Source organism: Larus michahellis, chromosome 11, assembly GCF_964199755.1.
Source record: "Larus michahellis chromosome 11, bLarMic1.1, whole genome shotgun sequence".
NCBI lineage: Eukaryota > Metazoa > Chordata > Aves > Charadriiformes > Laridae > Larus > Larus michahellis.
In genome coordinates, this window is record NC_133906.1 from 21,627,282 (window position 1) to 21,648,227 (window position 20,946).

Sequence of the window (20,946 nt, forward strand, 5' to 3'; positions counted from 1 at the left end):
AGAGCGGAGGCAGCGGCAATGCTCCCCCTCCAGCGAGGAGAGAGCCCAGCACAGGGCCCCGAAAATGCAACCTCAATGCTAAAGGCAAGGCAGCCCAGCACGCAGGTGGGGTGACGCCTCTCCGCTCACTCCAAAGTGAAGAGGGACGAGGCTCAGCTCTCATGGCCACAGTCAGAGCCTTCCACAAGCATCAAATGGGAACCAAGAGCTGCCGACATCACTCTGACCTCCCCACACACAAAGCAGAAGAGACTCATCGCGGAGACTCGAGCGCAGACTCCTGCCCTTCTGCCGCTGCCCTGCCACACACCACCTTCCCCCCGCCAGCGTGCCAGGCCGGTGGCTGGAGCTGCCGGGGCTCCAGATGGCTCTCACCACCCCTGCAAGCCTCTCCCTCTGCTGCAGCGGGGAGCTACCAGATGGAGGGACCACAGCAGCAGTGAGAGCTGCACAGACAGCGGATGGACAGGGCGCCTGCCTGCCCATGGAGCAGAGATCCGCACCCCGTGCAGCCCTTGCCCCGGGTCAGCGCCCAGGTGCCACCCAGCGCCCATCACACCATTTCCCTCCGCTCCAAACACACACTCCTCCCACCCGCCTTTGCTCAGACAGAAAGCAGCGAGATGCCACGGTCCCCGTCCTGCCTGTGCCAGGACATGCCGCAGAGGCAACCCTGGAGGGAAATCCCAGCAGCCCTGGCCGCACAATGCCAACGACCGACAGACCGCACCGCCTGGGCCTGAACCCCAATCTCCACCAATCCGCCTGCAGGCAGGCCAGCATGCTGGGACCTGCCAGGGGACATCAGGGCAGGTCGCTGGGACACGGGAACAGCCACATATCAGAGCGCCTGGTTCCAAGCAAGGCTGGGGGGGACAAAGCCCCGCCACCCCACCACAACTCCCTGCATGGCTGCCTGCAAGGGGGTGACACCGGAGCCTCCCAAACGCACCGAGGTGGCTCCCGTCTCACCTCCCATGCCGACACCTGCTCTGCTGGTACCACTGCCCAAGCGCAGGGGTGCGCAGGGGTCACAAGTCACCTGCAAAACCAAACCCACCACCCGAGGGGCGTGACACCGCAGAGCGTGGCTCCCGCCACCCGTCCAGCCTCAAAGCAAACACCCAAAGGTGACAAACAAAGGCACCCGGCAGGCACTCCGCATTAGCAGTATTTTTAGACACTGCTATGGAGCCGGCCTTATTATTTTCATTGCAACGTGCATAATTACCCACCATGCACCGCAGTGACATCAGACGCAGCCTGCTCCCCTCTGACAGACGGAGAGGCCGGCGCCTGCTCTTCCTCCTGGGTCTCCCAGCCTCGGGGACTAACCTGTCCCCCTGGGCTCTGCCCGGCGCATCTCCCCAGGGCACAGGGGGACGTGGGGTCCCAGTGAGTCAGAGCCGGCAGCGGAGCCAAAATGGGTGCAGGTGGCAGAGGGACTGAGCGAGGTGGTGACACGGGATGGCGAGGAGGGGAGCACGGGGACAAGCTCCAGAGCTGCAAGGCTGTGCCGGAGCACGGGGCCGGTGCAGAGCTTGTGGCCAAGATGCCAGCACAAAATCGAGCCATGCTGGTGGGAAGAGGGACTGTGCCCCCAGGGAGGGACAGCCCCCACCTGGCCACAAGCTGCCCGCGGGGCTCAACCCCTACCCGGGGAAGCAAGCCCCGGCACACACCCCGGCTGCCCGCACCCCAGTCCCACGCATCCTCTGCGGGACGGGGCTGCTACTGGCCCCGCTCGCAGCCCACGCTGTCGGCACACACGCCGCAGGGTCGGTGGCACGGCCTGTCCCACGGCCACGGCCACGGCCACTGCCACCACCACCCGGTCACTCGGGGCTTGTTTGTTTCCCACCTCTTCCCCATTTACAACTTTCTCAAGAGTTTCGCCACTTCCCCTCCCATCCCCTCTCACACGCCCCGAGCCGGGCCCACCTTACCGACCCCGGGTCGGGCAGCGGGGCCCCGGGGCCCCAGCAGCAGCGGTGGAACATCCCCGGGGTGTCCAGCGACACAGAACCGACCTCGGCAGCAGCCACCGGCCGGGGACGCGGGAGCCCCCCCGCCCCCGAGAAGGGGCTACGGCCGGGGCAGCCCCCGCTCCACCGGTCAGGCCCTGAGGGGCGGCAGGGCTCCGGCTCCGCCGCCCTCCCCGGTGCCCGCGGCTCCCCCCTCCCTGAAAACCGGGGGCTCCTCCCGCCGCCGTGCGGCTGCCGGTGCGCCGGGCCCTGCCGCCCTTTGCGGCCACCACCCCCGCGCACCGGGCCCTGCGCTCGGCCCCGGTGCGCCAGGCCCCCGCCCCCTCCAAGCCACCGCGCACCGAGCTGGGCCCGGCCGCCCCCCGCCGCGCACCGGGCCCCGCTCGCTCCTTCTCCCGTCGCACCGGGATTCGCCGGCCCGTGCATCCTCTCCCCTCGCACCGGGCCCTGCCTGCCGCCCTCCCCGCTGCACCGAGGCCGGCCTCCCCGCCCCCCTGCACCGGCCCTACCTACCTCCTTTCCCCGCTGCACCGGGGCCTGCCCTCCCCAAGCCCCGGGCCCTGCCCGCCGCCCTCTCCCGGTGCACCGGCCCTGCCCAGCGCAGCCCGGGCCCGCCGCCGCTGCGCCCCGCACCTACCGGAGGCGCGCCCCCGGCGCTCAGCGAGCCTCTCGGTGCCTGCCCCGGCCCTGCCCGCCGCTCAGCCCGCTCGCATGGCGCGGCGGCCGGGCCCGCCGGGCTCGGTGTCCGTCCCGGTGCCGCTCCCGCTCCGGCCTCGGCCCGGCCTCAGCCCCGCCTCATGGCTCCCCCGCGCTCGCCTCCCCGATGGAACCGGCCGCTCCGCACCGCCCTCCCCCCCCGCGTCCCGCCGATGGGCGCGCCCGCCGTACTGCGCGCAAGAGCGGCGCCGCTGGAACCGCGCGTCGGGGCGCTCCGGCCGTAATGGTGCGAGTGGCGGCGCACACGAACGCTGGTCTCGGGGGAGAAGTTCCCGCACAGCCCTTGGGAGATGTGGGGCGGTGCCGGGGCAGCCGGAGGCAGCGTGCAGAGGGGTGTCCAGCAGCAGCCCCGGAGGGCTCTGGGGGGGGTCATCCTGAGTCAGCTCTGGGGGGCTCCAGGGGTACCCCCGGGCAGCCACGGGGTGTCTGTGGGGGTGTCCCGGGGCAGCCCTTGCAGGAGCTGGGGGGATCCTGGACCGGCCCTGGAGCGGTTTGCCGGGGTCGGGGGTCCCAGGCTGGCCCCTGTAGCTCCTTCTCCGGGAGCCCCTGACCCGGGTGTGGGGTGAGATGGGGACCTCGGAGTAGGCTGAGGGTTCAGGGGGACCCCAGAGCTGCCTGGGTGCCCGGACCCCACAGGTTTCCAGGGGAATAGGGACAAAGGGGGCCAGGGCCACAGAGATGGGGGTCCCGCGGGCCCGGGGATGTCTGTGTTTCCCCCTGGCCTCCCAGCCCTCTTCTGCTTGAGCGGAGTAGCACAATCCACCCTTGTCCCCAGCGGGTCTGAAGTAGGTCAGGGAGGCTGGACCAAGCCCCTGAGGAGGGGAGCGGGTGACAGGAGGGTGCAGAGGGCCCCAGGCACCCGTCCTGATAGCCACACCACTGGGTTGGTGCCCATCCCCTGTCCTGGTGAGACCCCGGTGTCCTCAGCTCAGGGGATGCTGGGTGTTTTCCCAGCCCCTTGCTGGTCCCCTGGGGTGTTTCGGGATCCTGCTGCGTCCCTGCAGGCTCTGCATCCCTCCTGGGAGCCGGAGTCCCATGGGTGCAGGTTGGGGTGGCTGAATCCTGGGGGATGGCACCCAGCGTGGGGTCCTGGGGGTCTGGGGTTGGGGGGCAAGCGTGGGGCTGAATCCTGGGAGATGAGCACAACAAATAAGGACAATGAGAGAGGGATTTCTCACTCCTTAATTGCAGTTAATAATTGATGAATGTGTTTACTGCAGGAGGCAAAGGTCTCTGGTGGTGTCAGTGTGCAAGCGCAGAGCAGCCGGCCGGCAGCATCCCCAGTGACGTGGCCACAGGTAAGGGACATCAGCCCCCGTCCTGTCCCCCATGGGCACCGCGGCCCATCGCAGGGGGAGGCGGGGGTGTCTGTCAGCTGTGGGGCTACCCACAGACCGTGGCACCACGGTGGTGTCACAGATTGCTCCTGAGCTCCAAGTGCTGCTTGGGGTGGCCCTGTTGAGCCCAAGTGATGGAGCGTCTAGCCATGCCCAGGAGAGGTTCCTGGGGTCCCCAAGCACCCCCATGGTCTCCAGCACCAGGAGGCCAACCCTGTCCTCCCATGCTGTGTCCCCAGAGAGCCTGTGCCTGGGGCTGTGGGCTGGAGCCTGGTGCTTGTTCACCAGCCCAGCTCAGTGGAGGGGACTGTCCCCATCAGAGCCCTTCCTGCTCTGGGGGCTGCTCCCCAGGAGGGATTTGGAGTGGCCGGTGGGAACAGGCAGCCATTAGCCCCAGGTGTTATTTCTCTGGTGTGTTTCCATAGGCTTGCTGGCAGGATGGCATGGCGCTTGCTGGTGCTGGTCCCCTTCCTCCTGACAGCAGGTGAGGACTTTGCTCGGTGACTGTCACAGATGGGTGTGAGACATTGGAGGTGCTTTCAGCCCCCAACACTCTTTCCAAATTCCCTGAGGGCAGCTGGGACTCCCAAAACAGCTGCCCACCCCATTGGAGACCCAACAACAAACCTTGCTGCTCCATGGCAAGGCAGAGCGGGCAGGGGGCTGGGCAGCGGGGATAGCATCCAGCACCGGTGCTGCAGCTGGAGGTCAAGCATGATCTGGAGGTGGGAGGTGTGGGATGAGCATGAGGAAGGTGAGGGGTGGTGGGTTCTCCTGCCTCCCCCAGAGACCCAAACCATGGCCAGGAGCTGGGACTGGAGCTCGGTAGGTGCTGCTGGCTGTGGGGGTGCAGGCAGAGCCTATCACAGGGGTGGTGCTCAGCACATCTCCTCCTTTTAGTTTCAGGCAACACAGCCCCATTTTTCAACATGACCGTCGTCTACGTGCCTGAAGACCTGGAGCTGGGTGAGTCGGGCAGCTTCAGGGAGTCCCTGGGGTGCAGGGGGAGCAGCCATGGCAGGGAGCCGAGCAGGGGCTGATGTTACCACTCTCCCCAGGCCAGTATGCTTTCCAGCTGCAGGCTACTGACTTAGACGGGGACAAGCTCACCTACAGCATCGGCGAGACCTTCTACTTCTCTGTCAATAGCCAGACAGGCAATGTGACGCTGAGGAACTATCTGGACCGTGAGGTGAGGGCAGAGACTGGGGCAGATGTCCCTGCCCAAGCTGGGGGGGTCTGGGGTGATGGAGATGGAGGGCAGAGCCGTGAGTCCTGGGGGAGAGCTGCTCACGGCGGTACTGTGGGGTCGCTCACTGGCCCTGAAGCCCGGCTCCTTGTGGGAGAGCCGTCTGGGAGGATCATCCCGCCCAAGGGTGGTGAGTGGAAGGGTGCTGGGGCTCAGCCATCCAAGGATCAAGCTCTGCCTAGCCCTAACCAAGTCCCGCCTTGTGTCCCCCCAGACCCTGCCCAGGTTCACCGTAGCGGTCAGCGTGTTCGATGGGGTAAACGAGCCGGTGAGTGCTGGGGCATGGGCTGGGTGGCTGTAGCGGGCGGTGGGGATGGGAGCAGGGTGTCAGCGGGGCTGTGGATGAGGCTCAGTGAGGAAAGGGGCTGGAGGGGGCTTTGCCCAGGGGTGGGTGATGCTAAGGGCTGGCTGTGGAGCTAGGCGGGTGCCCGGTGACGGAGCTACACCCAGCTCTGCTGGGCACCATCTCCCGTACTCACCCTGCGCCCTCCCTGGCACCTGGTAGGTCTCCAGACAGCTTACAGTCATCGTGGAGGACCGTAACGACAACGCCCCAGTCTTCCAGGGCCTGCCGTATCAAGCCTCCATTCCTGAGGTACCTCCCCAAGACCTCCTGGCCCTGTGGGCAGTAGGGAGGGGCACTGGGTGGCTCCTGTGGCATGGGTGTGCCGTCAGCAGGACAACGGTGCACTTGGAACAGGGTGACCCCACGCCTGGGCATGCAGTGACGGTGTGCCTGGGTGTGGGCTGACGGCGCAGCCGGCACAGCTGACCTGGGAGCACTCTGTGCTGGGGGCAGTTCCCAGCGGGCACCTCTGTCCCAGTCCAGCGTGCGTGGCTGGGACTCTGCCCTCGCGATGAGTTTCTGATCAGGAAGTGCCCGAGCTCAGCCTGGGTCTGGGTGAGGCTGGAGCAGGGTGCAGACGGGGTGTGGGGCTGATCCCAATCCCTCTTGGGCATCCCCTGGGGCTGGGGTGCAGCCCCTGCTCCCAGGGAGCCCCGAGGAGGGTGGCAGGGGGCATCTGGCTTCTGCCCGGTGTCAACAAGGGCAGCAGCTCATCCCTGCGTGGCCCATGGTACTGGGCAGCCCCTGGAGCCCTGTGGGGCCAGAGCACCCCAGAGCAGGGCTGGCAGGGGCTGGGCCCAGCACCACCATCCCGGCTCTCCCGGGCGATGCCACCAACACCCCTCTGTGTGCCCAGAACATGACGCTCAACAGCACCGTCTTCACCGTGTTTGCCAACGACAGCGACACTGGGGATGCCTCCAAAGTCAGCTACAGCATCAGGGAGGTGAGCACAGGGCTGAGCCCCAACATCGCGGGCATTGCCCTGGCCAGGACCTCAGTGTGCTGGGTGTGGGCGGCCAGGAGGATGTTGGGGGTCCCAGGACCTCCCCAGCAAGCACTCTGCCAACGGGAAGACGACGTGGCTCGACCATATGAGCCAGGGCAGACTGTGGCATCTCCCCTGGCTGAGCTTGCCTGCTCCCTGGCACCACGGAGGGGTTCATGCCTGCTCGAGTGTACTCCTAAGTGGGGCATACCATATCCGAAACCCTCCCCTGAGTCATCTCTGTGGGGCAGAGGTGCTGGGGGATACAAGTAGGGTCAGCCCCATGGCTCTGGGGGAGCAAGGGCATGTGTTGCGTCAGAAGGGCTGGCTCTGCACCCACTGGGCAGTGGGTGCAAGGCGCTGAACAGTTGCAAGTTGGGGAGAAGTCAGGTGGTAGGGGGTCCCCACAGCCTATGGACCAAGCCTGGCAGAAGGATGGGGGTTAAGCCCCCATCTCTTCTGGGGCACCTCTGCTCCCTGCCTTGGTAACACGGGGTGATGTCCCTTGCCCAGGTGATCCCAGACAGCAAGAATAATCTCTGGCTCTTCTACATCCTGCCCAACGGGAAAGTGGTGCTCAATGGCTCACTGGACTATGCCAGGAACACCTTCTACCAGCTCAAGATCTTTGCCAAGGTGGGGGCCAGCTGGGCTAGGGGTGCGGGGCTGCCAGGTAAGAGTGCTGTAGGACTAATGGGTGCTCTGCTCCCCAGGACGGTGGAGGGTTGCTGCACAACAAGCTGGTCTTCCAGGAAAGCTGGACCTACCTGTCCCTGACCATTCTTGACTTGCCCAACCTGGACCCACAGTTCCTCAACGAGCCCTACTCCGGCTCTGTGCCTGAGAACTGTGACCTGGTAAGGAGACCACCTGCCCCAGCGGCACGTCCCTACCCCCGGCCCTCCCTGGGAGCTCTGACAACCTAGGCTGTCTGGGTCATGAGGCATGGGGGTGGCTGGAGGCGTCATGGGTCCTGTCCTGATGGCTGCGTCCCCACAGGGCACCACTGTGCTGACCGTCACCGCCATGGACAGAGACACGGGGGTGAATGATGAAATCTCCTACAGCATTGCCAGTGAGTGAGGGGGCAGGGTGGGATGGGTGTGGGGGGGTGATCAGGCAGCAAAGGGCACTATGGGGACTGGTATTGGGCTCTCAGGTGCTGCCAGTGGGAGAGAGGGCCAGGCCTGCATTTTCCAGTGGCTGCAGCTGGTTCCTGCTGTCCCCTTGCCCTAGATGCCAGCATCCCCTTTGCTATTGATCCTAAGACGGGCACCATCACTGTGAGTGAGCCCCTGGACCGTGAGCAGCTGCCAAGTGAGAAGGTGCTGCTGGAAGTCAAGGTGAGTAGGAGGCAGCAAGGGGAACCTCATCCTCTTCCTCTCCTCGGGCCCCTCTGACCCACTCTCTCCTCCTGCTCAGGCACGTGAGGAGAACATGGACATCCATGGCAAGGTGGCCCAGGCTAGCACCCTCGTGACAGTCCTGGTGACTGATGTCAATGACAACAAGCCCCAGTTCTACCACTGCTCCCTTCCCAGCTGCAACTTCTCCACCAGTGCCCAGAACAACTTCAGGGGCAGCATCATAGAGCATTCCTCCTCCAGACTGCCCGTGTCCAACCTCAGCATCGTCGCACACGACCCGGACGAGGTGGGAGCTTGTCCAGGGGGCTGGGCTGGAGTGCAGGCACCTGTCCTGGTTGCACCACCCACCCTCACTCTTGTGCATCTCCCCCTGGCAGGGCATCAACAGCAGCTATGAGCTGCACCTGCAGGGTCTGAATGCCAGTGCCTTCACTGTCTCCCCACCAAAGATTGCGGGCACAGGGGAGGTCCAGCTCTTGGTGCAAAACCCAGCCGCTGTGGACTACGAGATAAGCCATGTCATGATGGTGCAGGTTCGCTGTGGGGACAGTCCCTGCTCCCTGCGTATGCTGGGGCACAGGGGTGACACAGCTTTTCTCCTGCAGGGTTCAACAGCCAAAGCAGAACGTTGCTCTGCCCTGGCAGCTTGTTTGGTGCAGGGAAGCTGGGCTGGAATGTGACAGGTCTCTTTCTCATGTTTGGGGACCTGTGTGAGACACTGTCCCTTCTCCGTTCTGCAGATCATTGCTAATGACACAGGGAACCCCACGGACTGCTGCTCCACGGCCACTGTAACCATCGATCTCATTGACAGCAACGACCACATCCCTGAGTTCCCTCAGAGCACCTACAGCCTGAGCGTGATGGAGAACTGCCCCGATGGCACCATCATCGCCCCAAACATCACGGTCAGGCGCTGGGCAGGGAGTGGGCACAGCTTATGTCCCCCAAGCAGGGCGCTGGGCATGGCTGACGCTGCTGGTGCAGCTTGCGTTGAAGGCACTGGTCTCTGTGCACGCAGGAAGGAGACGGTGCCAGCAGGCAAACAGGGTGTGGGACCCTGTGCCCATCAGGGCCACATTTTTGGGGTGCTCAGTGCCAGCAGCCGGTGCCCCAGACTCATCACTGCCCTGGGGGCTGAGGTGGATTGACCAAACGCTTCTTTCTGTTCTAGGCCTATGACCCGGACAGCGGTGTCCTGGGTGAGATCACCTACCAGCTGCTGCCCGAGACCATGTATGTAGGGGCCCAGCCAGGCACGACCGGGGCGTTGTCCTGCTGAGGGGACTCCAGGCCTGAGCCCTGGTGACATCTCCATGTGTGCCATAGCCATACAATCTTCACGGTGAATGCCACGACTGGGACAGTGCTGGTGCAGAATGGGAGCTTGCTGGACCGTGAGACTCGCTCCATCTATTACGCCAACCTCCAGGCCAAGGATGGGGGCAACCTGGTGGGCACCACTGTGCTGGAGATCACCGTGCTGGATGCCAACGACATGGTGCCCATCGTCACCGGCTCCTACTTCATCTCGGTGGAAGAGGGGCAGAACATCAGTACGCAGATCCGGGTATGCACCAATGGAGGTGGAGGGGGCGACAAGGGGTTGTCAGAGAGGAACAGGGACTGTCCCTGAGGTGCCGGACGGCCCCATTCCAACCCATGACCTTTTCAGGCCATTGACAACGATGAGCCTGGCAGCCCAAACAGCAACTTGGGCTTCAGGATCCTACCAGGACCGTTCAGCGAAAACTTCACCATCAACGAGACCACAGGTGAGATGCACAGCAAGGAGCCACTGGACCGTGAGGCCTTGGAAGATGAGCAGGGTCGGATGGTGGTGACAGTGTTGGTGTACGACCACGGTGTACCACAGCTCAACACCTCGGCGAACGTCACCATCACTGTGGGGGTGAGCCCTGGGCACAAGTGGGGACGCACCGGGGCAGGCAGTGGCTTGGAGCTGGGATGCAAGGGCAAGGACGGGACCTGGGATCCCTGGCCGCAGCTGGCTTTCTGTGGGGGCAGAGGGAATAGTTGATGCAGGGAGGCAGAAGAGGGTTTGTGTGCCTCCTGCCTGTGGAATGGCAGGTGTCCACACTCCTGTCCCCAGCCTGCTCTGGGGGACCCTGTTTCCTGGAGCAGCTACAACCATGGACTTCATCTCCTGCAGGACTTAAACGACAACGCACCCGTGTTCCTCAATCAGTCCTATGAGTTCTCAGTCTTTGAAGACTCCCCAGGTAGAAGCCACGTGGCCAGACTGGTGGGACCAGCGGTGTTACGGAGTCAGTGCCCACTGGCCACTGATTATCTGTCTCCACCTGCAGGGTCCTTTGTGGGTCAGGTGCAGGCCACAGACGCTGACCGGACGGAGATCAATTACCGCATTTCCTTCCTACTTCAGAGGGGCAGCGGCTCCAGCAACTTCTTGATCCGCTCGTCCCAGCTGGGGCTAGGGCACTATGGTGGGCAGCTGTCTGTGGACCCCGACATGTCCCTGGACTACGACTCCATGCAGCAGAAGTTCTTCTCCTTGGTGGTGCAGGCAGAGAACACGGCAGCAGACGTGGGGGACACTGCCGATGTCTCGGTCGTGGTCCACATCCTAGATGTCAATGACGAGCCCCCCAGTGTCCTGCTTCCCTCTCCAGACAACGTACACGTGAGCGAGAACAACACGCGGCAGGGTCTGGTCCTCACACTGGTCGCCTCTGACGCAGACACCAACCACTCGCTGGTCTTTGAGGAGCTGGAGGTTGCCTGCTTCAAGGGGGCGATCAGCGCTGGGGAGGTGTGCTGGGACTGGTTCGTGCTGGCACCCAATGGCTCGGTGCTGGTGAACAGCTCGGACATTGACTACGAGCTGTGCGACGTGGTGGAGCTCACACTGCGGGCTGAAGACCTGTACACCGAGAAGGGCAACCGCTACAGCCAGAACGGTACAGAACGCGCTCCCTGCTCCTGCCGCTGCCACTGGAACCTGCCTTTCCCGCCTCCCAGGAGGAGCTGTGCGGAGCAGGGCAGGAGCTGGGCAGTTTGGCGATGGATGGAGGGTGTCCCCAGCTCTTTTGGTCCCTGACACAGGGACCTGAGCCTGCTGGGAGGACGGGACTCCCAGGGGAAGCAAAGGAGGGTGCTGCAGGGCTGCTCTATTGGTGACCGACAGTCTGCTTTTGGGGCTTTTGCAGAAACCCTGAGGATCCTCATCACCGATGTGAATGACAACGCGCCACTCTTCCTGCCCATCTCGGAGACCTTTGGTGAGCAGCCAGGGCTGGTGCATCCTCTGAGCTTCTTTGCACTCACGCGTGCTCTGCCACGCTCCCTGACAGTGAGGACCTTCCTCCAGCCAGGACGGGGCTGTGGGAGTGCAGGGGCCAGGCTGGGGTTACTGGATGCTTTCCATGAAGGCTGTGGGGTCAAGAGCAGCAGTGGGGGGGGGATGTCCAGAGCTGCGCTGAGCCCTGGGGCTGTGCGGGCATGGGGTCTGCAGCAAGCACACCAGCGTGACCATGCTGTCTGTCTGTCCCCGGCAGTGGTTGTCCCTGAAGTCTCTCCTGTGGGCCTGCAAGTGGCTACGGTGAAGGTGAGGAACTGTGTGTGTGCTTCCGTCAGTCTGCAGAGCCAGGCTCACCTGTCCCTGCCGTGGGCAGGTGGTGGCCATTCCCATCCGTGTTCCTGCCACGCTTTGTCCCCCCAGGCCACAGACGCTGACTCGGGGTTGGCAGGAACCATCACCTTCTCCGTTGCCAGTGTGGTGCTCGTGGAGGACAACGGGGCCAGCCAGCTCTTAGACAGTCTCTTCAATGTGGATGCAATGAAAGAGGGGGACACCTACGTCGGGACCATCCGGTGAGGGCGCGGGTCTGGGCCAGAGTGGGGAGAACGTGGCTCAGCTCCTGCCTGCCACAAGGCAGAGGTGCAGGCAGGGCCAGGACAGGCTGGCAAGGGGACAAGGCTGTCCTGGGGTCCTGCGCTGGGCATGGTGTCAGGGTGGAGCCTGGGGGATGGCAGTGCCCTCCCGGGGATGTCCCATGGGTTCGCTGTTGTCCCCGTCCTCGCAGGGTGGCCAGCAACCTCGATAGCTCGCTGAAGGGGCAGTACCAGCTGACGGTGGAGGCTCGGGACGGAGGCCTACCAGTGCACACAGCACAGACCGTGCTGAATGTGAGTGTCACCCCTGTCCCCCCCGTCCGGGGATGCCCCGCACTCTGCCCAGCCCCGCTCACCCCTGCTCTCCCCGCGCAGATCTTCGCAGTGGATCAGAGCTACCGCGTTCACCTCCAGTTCATGGAAACGGTGGATAAAGTCCAGACTAACTCCGAACGTATCAAAGCGTAAGGGACGCAGGGCTGGGCTTGGGGGGGTGCATGGCTCTGCAGCGGGCAACACAAGCATGCAGGCCAGGACCCACCGACCATGTCTCCCAACTTCGTGGACCGTGAAGGGGACCAAGGCAGGCAGGTCCCCACCGCAGCTGGAGGCTGCAGGGCGTCCAGCTGCTCCCCGTGCCTGTGAGCAGAGTGGCAGCACGCCTGGCCCAGCCTCCCTCCATCCCTCCTGTTCCTAGGGCCCTGACCACCGCGACCAAGGCAGGGGTCTACGTGGCAGCCATCCGGAGCACAGAGGACACCCGTGCCCCCCAGTGAGTGAAGCCATGCAGGTGGTGGGGAAGGGGATGTGGCGGTGGCGTTGGAAGGGGTCTTCCTGGGGCAGGGCACTGTGCCCTGCGCCCCGCTCACCCCATCTCTTTGTTCCCGCAGGGTGGAAGCCAAGTCGGTGATGGAGGCGTACTTCGTCTACAGCAATGGCACTGCCCTGGACGTCAACCAGCTGAGCGTGTGCGCGCCAGGGTGGGGGCCATGCACGGCCAGCACCACGCACCCGAACTGGCCCAGCAGCTCACCCCTCCGCTTTCCTTGGCAGGCTCATACAGTCCGACCCGCAGATCCTGGCTGAGCTGGTCAACCTGGGCCTGGCCGTCATCGTGAGTGGGGCTGGGCAAGGGACACAGGGAGAGGGCAACAGCCCCGTGTGGGGCTGGAGAGGACGTCCGCTGGCCGGGGCTGTGCCCTCATCCTTCCTCTATGCCAGGGCCCCGGGGAGGTGGTAAAGCCCACCAGGGAGACGGAGCTGATCGGCATCATCGCGGGGCTGGCGGCGTTCCTGCTCATCTTCATCCTCATCGTGACCCTGGTCTTGGTTCTCACCACCAAGAGGTACTGCACTGCCCACACTCCCTCCTGCCGCCCCCCACCACCCCCATCCTCACTGGCACCCCCAGACCCATCCCTATCCTCCGTCCCGCTCCTGCCCTCCCCATCCCACAGCCTGGTTCCCCTCTGCCCCTCTCACCCACCCTGTCCCTGGGCTTTGCAGCTACAAGAGGAAGCTGAGTGCGATGAAGGCTCTGAAGGCGGCCACGACGTTCAGCCCTGCCATGGTGCAGCAGGGAGCTGGCATCCCTGGAACAAACCAGTACAATGCAGAGGGGTGAGTGGCGGGGCTCCCTGAAGCAGGAGGGGAGAGCCCAAGCTGTCCCCACACCCAGGGGCTGCAGGGCTTGCCGTCACAACCCTCCTGCCTGGGGAACACGGCTGCCCTGGGCTGACCCCGCAGCCCCACGGGATGGTCACTCACCTGCCACCCATCCCTGGCCAGGGCCAACCCCATGCTGAACCTCTCGATCGATCCCTCCCATGACCTGGGCTTCCACGAGGACTCCGTCTCTGTGGCCAGGTGAGCTCTGCAGGCAGGTCCTGAAGGCCATGGGGCCATCACCCTGCGTTCCTGCTCCGCCAGTGCCTGGGCCTTCTTCTACCCCCCACCCTTCACTTTCCACAGCATGAATTCCCTGGATGAAAACACAGTAAACGCACCTGGAGACAACAACCCTGGGGACAAGGTGAGTGTGCAAAGAGCTGCTGGTGCCCAGCAGGGTGTCCTGCCACTGCACCCCGCAGCCCCTCCTCTCTGCTGTGGTGCCCAGGCCCCGGGATCCCTCATGTCCCTTCCTCTCCATCCCCTTGACAGCCCCTAGGGAAGGACGGGAGCGTCCCCGTCCTTCATCTCTGTCCCCATCTCCTCTGACCACGCTCTCCTCCTGCAGCAGGGCCAAGTGCAGCTGACGGACCCCAGTGACGAGGAGGTGCTGGTGGCCGCCCTGAATGGGAAGGAGCCCACCAAAATGGCATACATCAACACCACCTTCACCACCACCGACTTGTGAGCGGGCGTGCACAGCGCAGCGGGGCCAGAGCCGGACTCGGGCAGCTGCTTCGGTGATGTTGTGTTCAGAGGCTGGCAATAAACCTGTCCCACGGTGGTCACGGTGTCCTGTGGACATCAGCCCATTGCCTTGGGAGGCTCAGCCAGCTTGGAGTCACCTCTCCTGGCGCGAGGTGCTTGTTTCAGGCAAGGCTGGTGCCAGAGGGGAGGTGAATGCCACCACAGGGCTTGGCCTGGCTTCTTGTCCCCAGGACGCTTCCCTGGGCTGCCCCACTGTCCCCCGGCCCCACTCAGCCCCAGGGGAAGGAGGTGCAGGCAGCCCTGCGCAGAGGTTTGTGCAAGGTTTTATTACCCAACATCCACGGTGACAGGTTGGTCCTCCCCCCCGCTTCCCTCCCCCCCCCCCCCCGCCCCCAAAAAAAAGAAACAAAGGGAAAAAAAGAAGAAAGTAGGTGATGAAGCCGCAGCGCTGCTGTGCCGCAGCTCTGCAGCGTGGGCCTGGAGGTGGGGGACAGCCCAGGGCAGGGGGCATTGCCCTGGGGCTCCTGGTCATCCCCGTGTGGCCGTGGCACTGCTCCCGCAGCCCAAGGCACTGAGCAGAGCTGGTTCCTGGCAAGCGCCATGGCACAGAGCGGGCACTGGCCGCAGCTGCCAGCTGGCGTTTCAGCGAGCCCTTCACAAAGCCCCCCCGGGACAAGAGACAGCCCCGCAGGGCCAAAACAAGCCCAGGATGTGCAATGGGGCTAGGGGGGGCAAGACTCACCCCTTAAAGAGGGGAAGCGGCTGCACTGGTGCCCCCTGGCACTTGGAGCCCACCTGCACCTCTGCCTGGAGGGGACGGTGCAGCTCCCCAAGCACCCCCCATTTGCAGCCTCCTGCCCATCAGGCGCTGGGCACAGGTCTGGGCCCCCCCTCGCTGCGGCACTGGGGGGTCGGTGCTCCGCACCGGGCCAGGCTGGAGGGGCCAGGTCCTGCGTCTCCGTGCGATGCTGAGGAGCTGCCAGCCACAGGGATGCTCACCCGGTCACGGGGATGCTCGCCCCACCTGCACGCCGACCCCGCGCTCCCGATGCTCTCCAGCCCGGCGGGGCACAGGCAACATAGGAAAAGTGTTTGAAAAGAGGGTCACGGCCCCGCAGGCCACTGGGGAGGAGGTGGCTCCAGGCAGGACGCGCACAGCTGAAAGTGTCTCTTAAAAAGCTCCAAAAATGCAAACACGGTTCAATAAAAGCCCCCCTCCCCCCCCGGCCCTGTAAAACCCCAGCTGTAAAAAGTGGCAGCGCTTTGCAGCGGGCGCATCAACGGCTGCTGTCGGAGGAGAGCAGCCAGCGGGGCCGGAGGGACCCGCACGGGGACAAGCGCCCATGTCCCCAGCACATGGGTCCTCTCTGGCTGGATGGTCCAGGGGCAGGGCAGGCTTCATCCCCACTGCCAGCCCTGGCGAGGACGTGCCCTGGTCTCTGGTGGCCGCCCCCAGGCAGGGGGAGCTGGGGGCCATGGGGACAGACTCCCCAGGTGCCTCCAGCCACGGTGACAGGGACGAGCGGCTCTCCACCACAGGTGTGGTTGGCCCCAGGCTCTCTCATTTGAGATCTGTCCCGGTGCCCCGCGTGGCCATGTCCTCCCAGCTCCGGGGCACCCACGGCACGGCGGTGGGGCAGAGAGAACAGGGCTGTGGTGGCCATGGGCTGGTCGGAGCGTGGCTGAGCCCTGGGCCAGCGAAGCGGTGGCAGAGCGATGCACCAGCATCTTTCCAGCACGGGAAGCGACGCTGCTGCCTAGGGTACAAGCCAGGCCAAAGCTCGGGGGAGCCAGCAGTGACGTGCCCGTGCCCACCCGAGCCATCCCCAGACCTGTGCCACAAGCAGGAGACGCCAGGGAGCAGCCACCTCCGGCTGGAAGGAGCCACGTGCTTCCTCGTGCTGAAAAAAGCCACCAAGCACAGAGACCAGCCTCATGTCCCGGGGCACCTCCAGGGGCCAGGCTGGCGGGGGGACCCCGGGGTGGCAGAGGGACCCCCAGCGAAGGAGATGTCTTGCCCCAGCGTGCAGTGCTCCATCACCACCTGCCCCGGCCCCAGGAGCCCCGCACGCTGGCAGCAGGCGTCTCGGGACCCCTCCCCGCTTCCCCCCCGAGAAGCCCCATGGCACCCCCCCCTCCGCCAGCGTGGGCAGCGGCTCACTCCATGGCGGGGCCGGCGCGGGAGCAGCACCGGGGCCGCCGGACGTTTTGCAGCAGAGCCCGAAAGATGCTGGGCTGCCTCTTGGTCTCGCCTTTGCGGGGGGCTCCCTTGACGGAGCCGGTGCGGGTGCTCTGGGGGGGGGTCACCACCTGCCGCCCGTGCTCCTCGATCTGCTTCTCCAGGTGCTTCTGGATGGCCATGCCCAGCACTTCCACCTCCATGGAGGCCCCATACACCTCCCACGTCATCCCCTTCTCGTCCCAGCTCACCTCCCGGATGGGCTCCGGAGCCTCCTCCACCACTGTCCCCTTCACGTGCACCTCCGGGTACGAGGCCTGCGGGGACTTGGCCACCGGCGTCATGGGCCCAGTGGCCACCGAGCGGGTCTCCACGGGCATGGACACCTGCATCTCCGCATCCTTCTTGGAGGGCTCCGGGCGTGGGGGGGCAGCGGAGCCCGGCTCTCTCTTGGGGAAGGTGAAGGCAGCAGCCCCGCCTGGGGGGCTCATGGGGCTCAAGGCCACCGACACCAGGGACGCTCGGCTGTCCACTTGCGTCCCCATGTCCTGCGTCCCAGCGTCCTGCGGTGGGGTCACCTCGAAGGAGTAGGACTCGCAGAGCAGCTTGGCTGTCCGGGGCTGCTGGCTGCTCCCAGCATCCGCACCCCAGGCTGGGCGCCCCTCGGCTCTGCCCTGGCCCAGGGCGGCGGGGCTCGCCCCTGCCTCGCTTCGGCCCCCGCTCCCCACAGTGCCGGTGCCCGGGGGGTCTGCCGTGCCCCCCTGGGGGTGCTTGGGAGCCTCACTGCCCCTCAGCTGGGGCGCAGCGCCCATGGACGTCCCAGTGCCACCCTGGGGCTGCTCCTGGCTTGGAAGCTCAGCTGCTCCGGTGCCTGCAGCGGGCTCCATGAACGCCACGTGTTTGGCAGGAGCCAGCGCGCTCCCCACGTCCTTGCTGGGCGCCTTGAGGCAGGGCTCGGGCAGGGGGGACACGGGGGCTGTGTTATCCTTCTGGGCGCCGGGGACCCCCATCTCCGCAGGACCACAGGCAGTGGCAGCGCCACTTGGTCCCCCACAGCTCCCCGTCGCTGTCGCCAGGCTTGGCTCCGCGCCGGTGTCCGGGAGAAGCGTGCTGGGAGCTGATCCCGTCGGCGACGGCACCTTCTTCTCTGCCGCTGAGCCAGCCGTGGTGCCCTGGGCCTCCGGCTCAGCCACGCAGCAGGTCCTCATGGCACGGCCCCCCGCAGCACAGCCGGAGCCAGGCAGGCACTCGCCCGCCGGCGGGCAGCCAGGGGAGCTGGCGCCGGGCTCGCAGGCGTCCTCGGCCCCGGCCTGGCGGCTCAGCAGCTGCAGCCCCTCAGGCTCCTTAGCGCTGCCCATGCCCGGGGAGGGCTTCTCCCATGCTAGTCCTGCCACGGGTCTGCAAGAGAGAGGATGGGGCAGTGAGGGGGGAGCAGCATGCAGACCCCCAGCCCCCCTCAGCTGCCAACTGTTTTTCTCCATGCCACCCATGACAACAGGTTGGGCGGCCACCTGGAGCACCCACCGTCCTCGGCACAGCCTGTGTGGTGGCACCCCACGGGAAGGGAGGAACGGTGTCGGCTGCCTACCGTAAAAGCCAGCCTTGCCCCCCAGCACGGCCGGACTGGGAGCGGGATCCAGGTGCTGCTGCAGCTGCCAAAGCAGGGGGATGTGGCGCAGGCACCCCTGCGGAGAGAGCGGCAGCTGGAGCGTGGCCCCTGGCACCCGGTTGAGAGCCTGGGGGGGCTCAGCATCCCCCCCAGACTGCGGGGAGCTGGGTGCAGCGTGGGGTGAGAGCGAGCTAGCCTGGGGGCTGAGGGGGGGCTGCATGGCACGGCAGGCGTGTGGGGCAGCCTGAGCCGTTCCCTCTGCTGACTGGGACCAGCGTCCCCAGAACTGGGAGTGACATCTGTCCCCCGGCCACGGGAACCCCCAGCTCAGCGCCTACACCCCATGTCGAGGGTGCACCAAGCTCCGGCCATGCTGTGCAGAGCCGGCCACAGGCGGGCACCCCGGCACAGCAGGGGGGGGACAGCCTGGTGTCACCCGACTGGCCCCAAACGCAGCCCTGCGGGGCAGCCCTGCAGCAGGAACACGGTGGAAAGCCCCCAGCTGTCCGGGAGCCCCCCAGCTCCGTCAGCGCGTCCCTCTGGAGCTGGGAGCGCACGTGTCCGGCAGCCGTGGGGCACCCCACGCCTCTGGCCACGGCCGCTCGTGGGTCCCGGAGACGGCAGAGCCGAGCAGACGCGGCTGGAGCCGAGCGAGTCTCCCCCGGCCGAGGCAGCACCGGGGCCCCGGAGGGCAATGACACCCCCACGCAGCACCCCGCTCCCGGGTGGGGTGCCGCCCTGCACCCTCTGTCCCGAGTGGGGGGGCCGTGGTCGCCCTGCCCGTCCCGGGACTGGGCGCGCTGCCCCGGTACCGCCGCTGCCCGGGGGAGCTGGGAGCCTCCGGCACACGCGTGTTCGCGGACGCGCGGGCAAAAACACGCGTGTGCACACGCACAGGCACGTGCACAGGCACGGACACGCGTGTGCACACGCACAGGCACGCACACGCCCGGCACATGGCGGCGGGCACACCCGCACGCGTGTGCGCGCCCCCATCCCGGTTCACCGGGACGAGCCCCGGACAAAGCCGCCCCCCGCGGCAGCCCCGGACGCGGGGGGACACCGACCCCCCGACACCGACCCCGGCCCCGCCGCCTGTCCTGAGGCCCGCCGCCCCCCCCCCGCAACCCGCCCTGGGGGTGCCGGGGCGGGGCGGGGCGGGCGGCGGCCGCAGGTGCGCCCCGGGGCCGCCGTTACCTGCGGCGGCGGCGGATCGGATCTTCCCGTCCCGTCCCGTCCCGCTCCGCTCGGCTCGGCTCCGGCGCGGCGGCGGCGGCGAGCATGCGTGGGGCGGCGGCGGCGGCGGGGGCGGTACCGCGCCCCGGGCCGCTCCCCCCGGCTGCCGCCCGCCCCGCCGCCCCCGGGCAGCGGTGGGGAGGGTGGGCTGTCGAGCGGGGCGTGGGGGTCCCGGTACAACACACACCACCACCACCACCCCCGGTGTCATCGCTGTCACCCGCTCTGGCAGCGCTCCCAGCACCCCACAGCCCCCCGGTACCCCCCCAGCATCACCACCCCGTATCCCCCAGGGATTGTCACCCCGGCGCTCCCCGGTACACCCGGGCTTGGTGACGGCCTGGTCAGGGGGTCCCCAAGCCTTAGCGTGGGTCCCGTGGGTGGGGGGGTGACAGCGACACAGAGCCCGGTCCCCCTCCTACCTGGTGATGGAGACGGCAGCTTCCCTCCCGGGCATCACCGGGGGGTGAGGGGGTGCACCCCAACCGGCCCGAGGGACGGGGACAACGTGCCACCGCGGCGGGGATGGCGGTGGGCTCCTGCGTACCCCTCGCCCGAGGAAGGGGGGGAGCACGGGGAGGGGAGAACGTCCCCGTCTCCCTCCCAGCAGCGCTTGCCTCTGCTCCCGGGCTCAGGCTTTGTCTAACTCCTTCCCACGCACTCCCGCTCGCGCTGCGGGGGGGAAGGCGGCCTGCTCGCCTCCCCTGCATCCCCCCCCGCAAAAACCCTCCAGCATCCCCCCCCCCCCCAAAAAAAAACCCAACTGCCCCCCCACCATCACCCTATGGGGTCAGGATCCCCTCCTGCTCCGGGGATGTCAGCACTGGGGCAGGAGCTATAGATCTATAGGGTCGGCGGGGGGGGAGGGGGGTGCTAACGTTAACCCCAAGATGGGGGTTCCTCCGTCTTGGGGTTAACGTTAGCACCCCCCCCCGCACGCTGACCCTATAGATCTATAGGGTGAGGCAGGAGCATGGGAGCTGGCACACCTGGTTGCTTGGAGACAGGGGAGGTTGGAAATGCTCCTGCCAGTAAACAGCCAGGCTGGAACAAAACCCCGAAGGCTAAAAATAGGGAGTCAGGATATGGAAATAAAATAAAAAAACCTTGCCTTCCACCCCCCCCGCCCCCATCACCCCAGGGCAGAAGGGGGCACCCCCATGTCACCACCGGGCAACCTGACGGGTGGCTGGGGTGGGTAGTTGTGGGGGTGTATCGCTGCACCCATCAGTGTTGTCCCCCCACTTCAAGGTGTGTGTCCCCACTCGTGGTCCTGTGTGCTGGTCCCAGTCCCGCAGCAGTGACTGGGCCCAGTTGCCTGCCTGCTGGGGGTCGGGGGGGCGCATGGGATATAAATACGGGTTTACATCCCCGTGTGGGATCAGACCTGAGCACAGACGCTGGGGGGGACAAGGGACACTGGGAGCAGGACCAAGTCCTGGCAGAGGAGGGGACCGAACTGTCCCCCACCCCCTGGCCGGGACTTTGCCGCAGGGCGGGGGGCTGCGGGGTCGCATCCCACTGGCATTTGCTTCCATCTGCCACTCTCAGCTCTGCGGGCAGCCACTCTCCCCGTCCCCATTGGCATCTCTGCACCCAGCGTGTCCCCACCCCCAGGGCTGGCCAGGGGGAGGCAGGGGTCACCGGGAGCATCCTCCCCTCCCTGCCGGCAGCCTTCATC

At 66.2% G+C, this 20,946-nt stretch overlaps 2 protein-coding genes across 7 annotated transcripts; one reads left to right on the forward strand and one right to left on the reverse strand.

Annotated features, from left to right (window-relative positions):
- Positions 1-2,874: 2,874 nt before the first annotated feature.
- Positions 2,875-14,325, forward strand: CDHR2 (cadherin related family member 2). Of its 5 annotated transcripts, none has more exons than XM_074604199.1 (33): positions 2,875-2,928; positions 3,923-4,000; positions 4,465-4,523; positions 4,940-5,005; positions 5,098-5,231; positions 5,503-5,556; positions 5,794-5,883; positions 6,491-6,580; positions 7,136-7,258; positions 7,336-7,479; positions 7,622-7,697; positions 7,859-7,965; positions 8,045-8,275; positions 8,367-8,522; positions 8,730-8,897; positions 9,164-9,225; positions 9,319-9,559; positions 9,665-9,901; positions 10,163-10,232; positions 10,320-10,931; positions 11,181-11,252; positions 11,529-11,578; positions 11,693-11,844; positions 12,057-12,159; positions 12,241-12,329; positions 12,563-12,637; positions 12,756-12,833; positions 12,919-12,979; positions 13,087-13,211; positions 13,372-13,485; positions 13,654-13,731; positions 13,837-13,897; positions 14,102-14,325. In XM_074604199.1, exons 3-33 carry the CDS (start codon positions 4,478-4,480, stop codon positions 14,219-14,221), a joined length of 3,885 nt encoding a protein of 1,294 aa, XP_074460300.1. In that variant the 5' UTR covers positions 2,875-2,928; positions 3,923-4,000; positions 4,465-4,477; the 3' UTR covers positions 14,222-14,325. The 5 variants fall into 5 exon arrangements, with proteins under 5 accessions (XP_074460300.1, XP_074460298.1, XP_074460301.1 ...); XM_074604197.1 differs by lacking the exon at positions 2,875-2,928 and adding an exon at positions 3,517-3,608; XM_074604200.1 differs by lacking the exon at positions 2,875-2,928 and adding an exon at positions 3,517-3,585.
- Positions 14,326-14,552: 227 nt separating this feature from the next.
- On the reverse strand, positions 14,553-19,924 carry GPRIN1 (G protein regulated inducer of neurite outgrowth 1). 2 transcript variants are annotated; one of them, XM_074604204.1, is made up of 3 exons: positions 19,688-19,825; positions 18,009-18,105; positions 14,553-17,818 (listed from the first exon to the last, which is right to left on the reverse strand). In XM_074604204.1, the coding sequence occupies exon 3, from the start codon at positions 17,776-17,778 to the stop codon at positions 16,399-16,401; it is 1,380 nt and encodes a 459-aa protein (XP_074460305.1). In that variant the 5' UTR covers positions 17,779-17,818; positions 18,009-18,105; positions 19,688-19,825; the 3' UTR covers positions 14,553-16,398. The 2 variants fall into 2 exon arrangements, with proteins under 2 accessions (XP_074460305.1, XP_074460304.1); XM_074604203.1 differs by lacking the exon at positions 18,009-18,105 and having other exon boundaries at positions 19,688-19,924.
- Between the last annotated feature and the right edge of the window lie 1,022 nt (positions 19,925-20,946).

Bases quoted from the DNA above. Each gene is read 5' to 3' on its own strand.
- GPRIN1 (XM_074604203.1), bottom strand. From the start codon at position 19,722: ATGCCCGGGAGGGAAGCTGCCGTCTCCATCACCAG. The intron at 17,819-19,687 runs GTAGGAGGGGGA...TCTCTCTTGCAG, and splicing joins GCTGCCGTCTCCATCACCAG to ACCCGTGGCAGGACTAGCAT.
- CDHR2 (XM_074604199.1), top strand. From the start codon at position 4,478: ATGGCATGGCGCTTGCTGGTGCTGGTCCCCTTCCTCCTGACAGCAG. The intron at 5,884-6,490 runs GTACCTCCCCAA...CTGTGTGCCCAG, and splicing joins ATCAAGCCTCCATTCCTGAG to AACATGACGCTCAACAGCAC. The intron at 13,898-14,101 runs GTGAGTGTGCAA...CTCCTCCTGCAG, and splicing joins ACAACAACCCTGGGGACAAG to CAGGGCCAAGTGCAGCTGAC.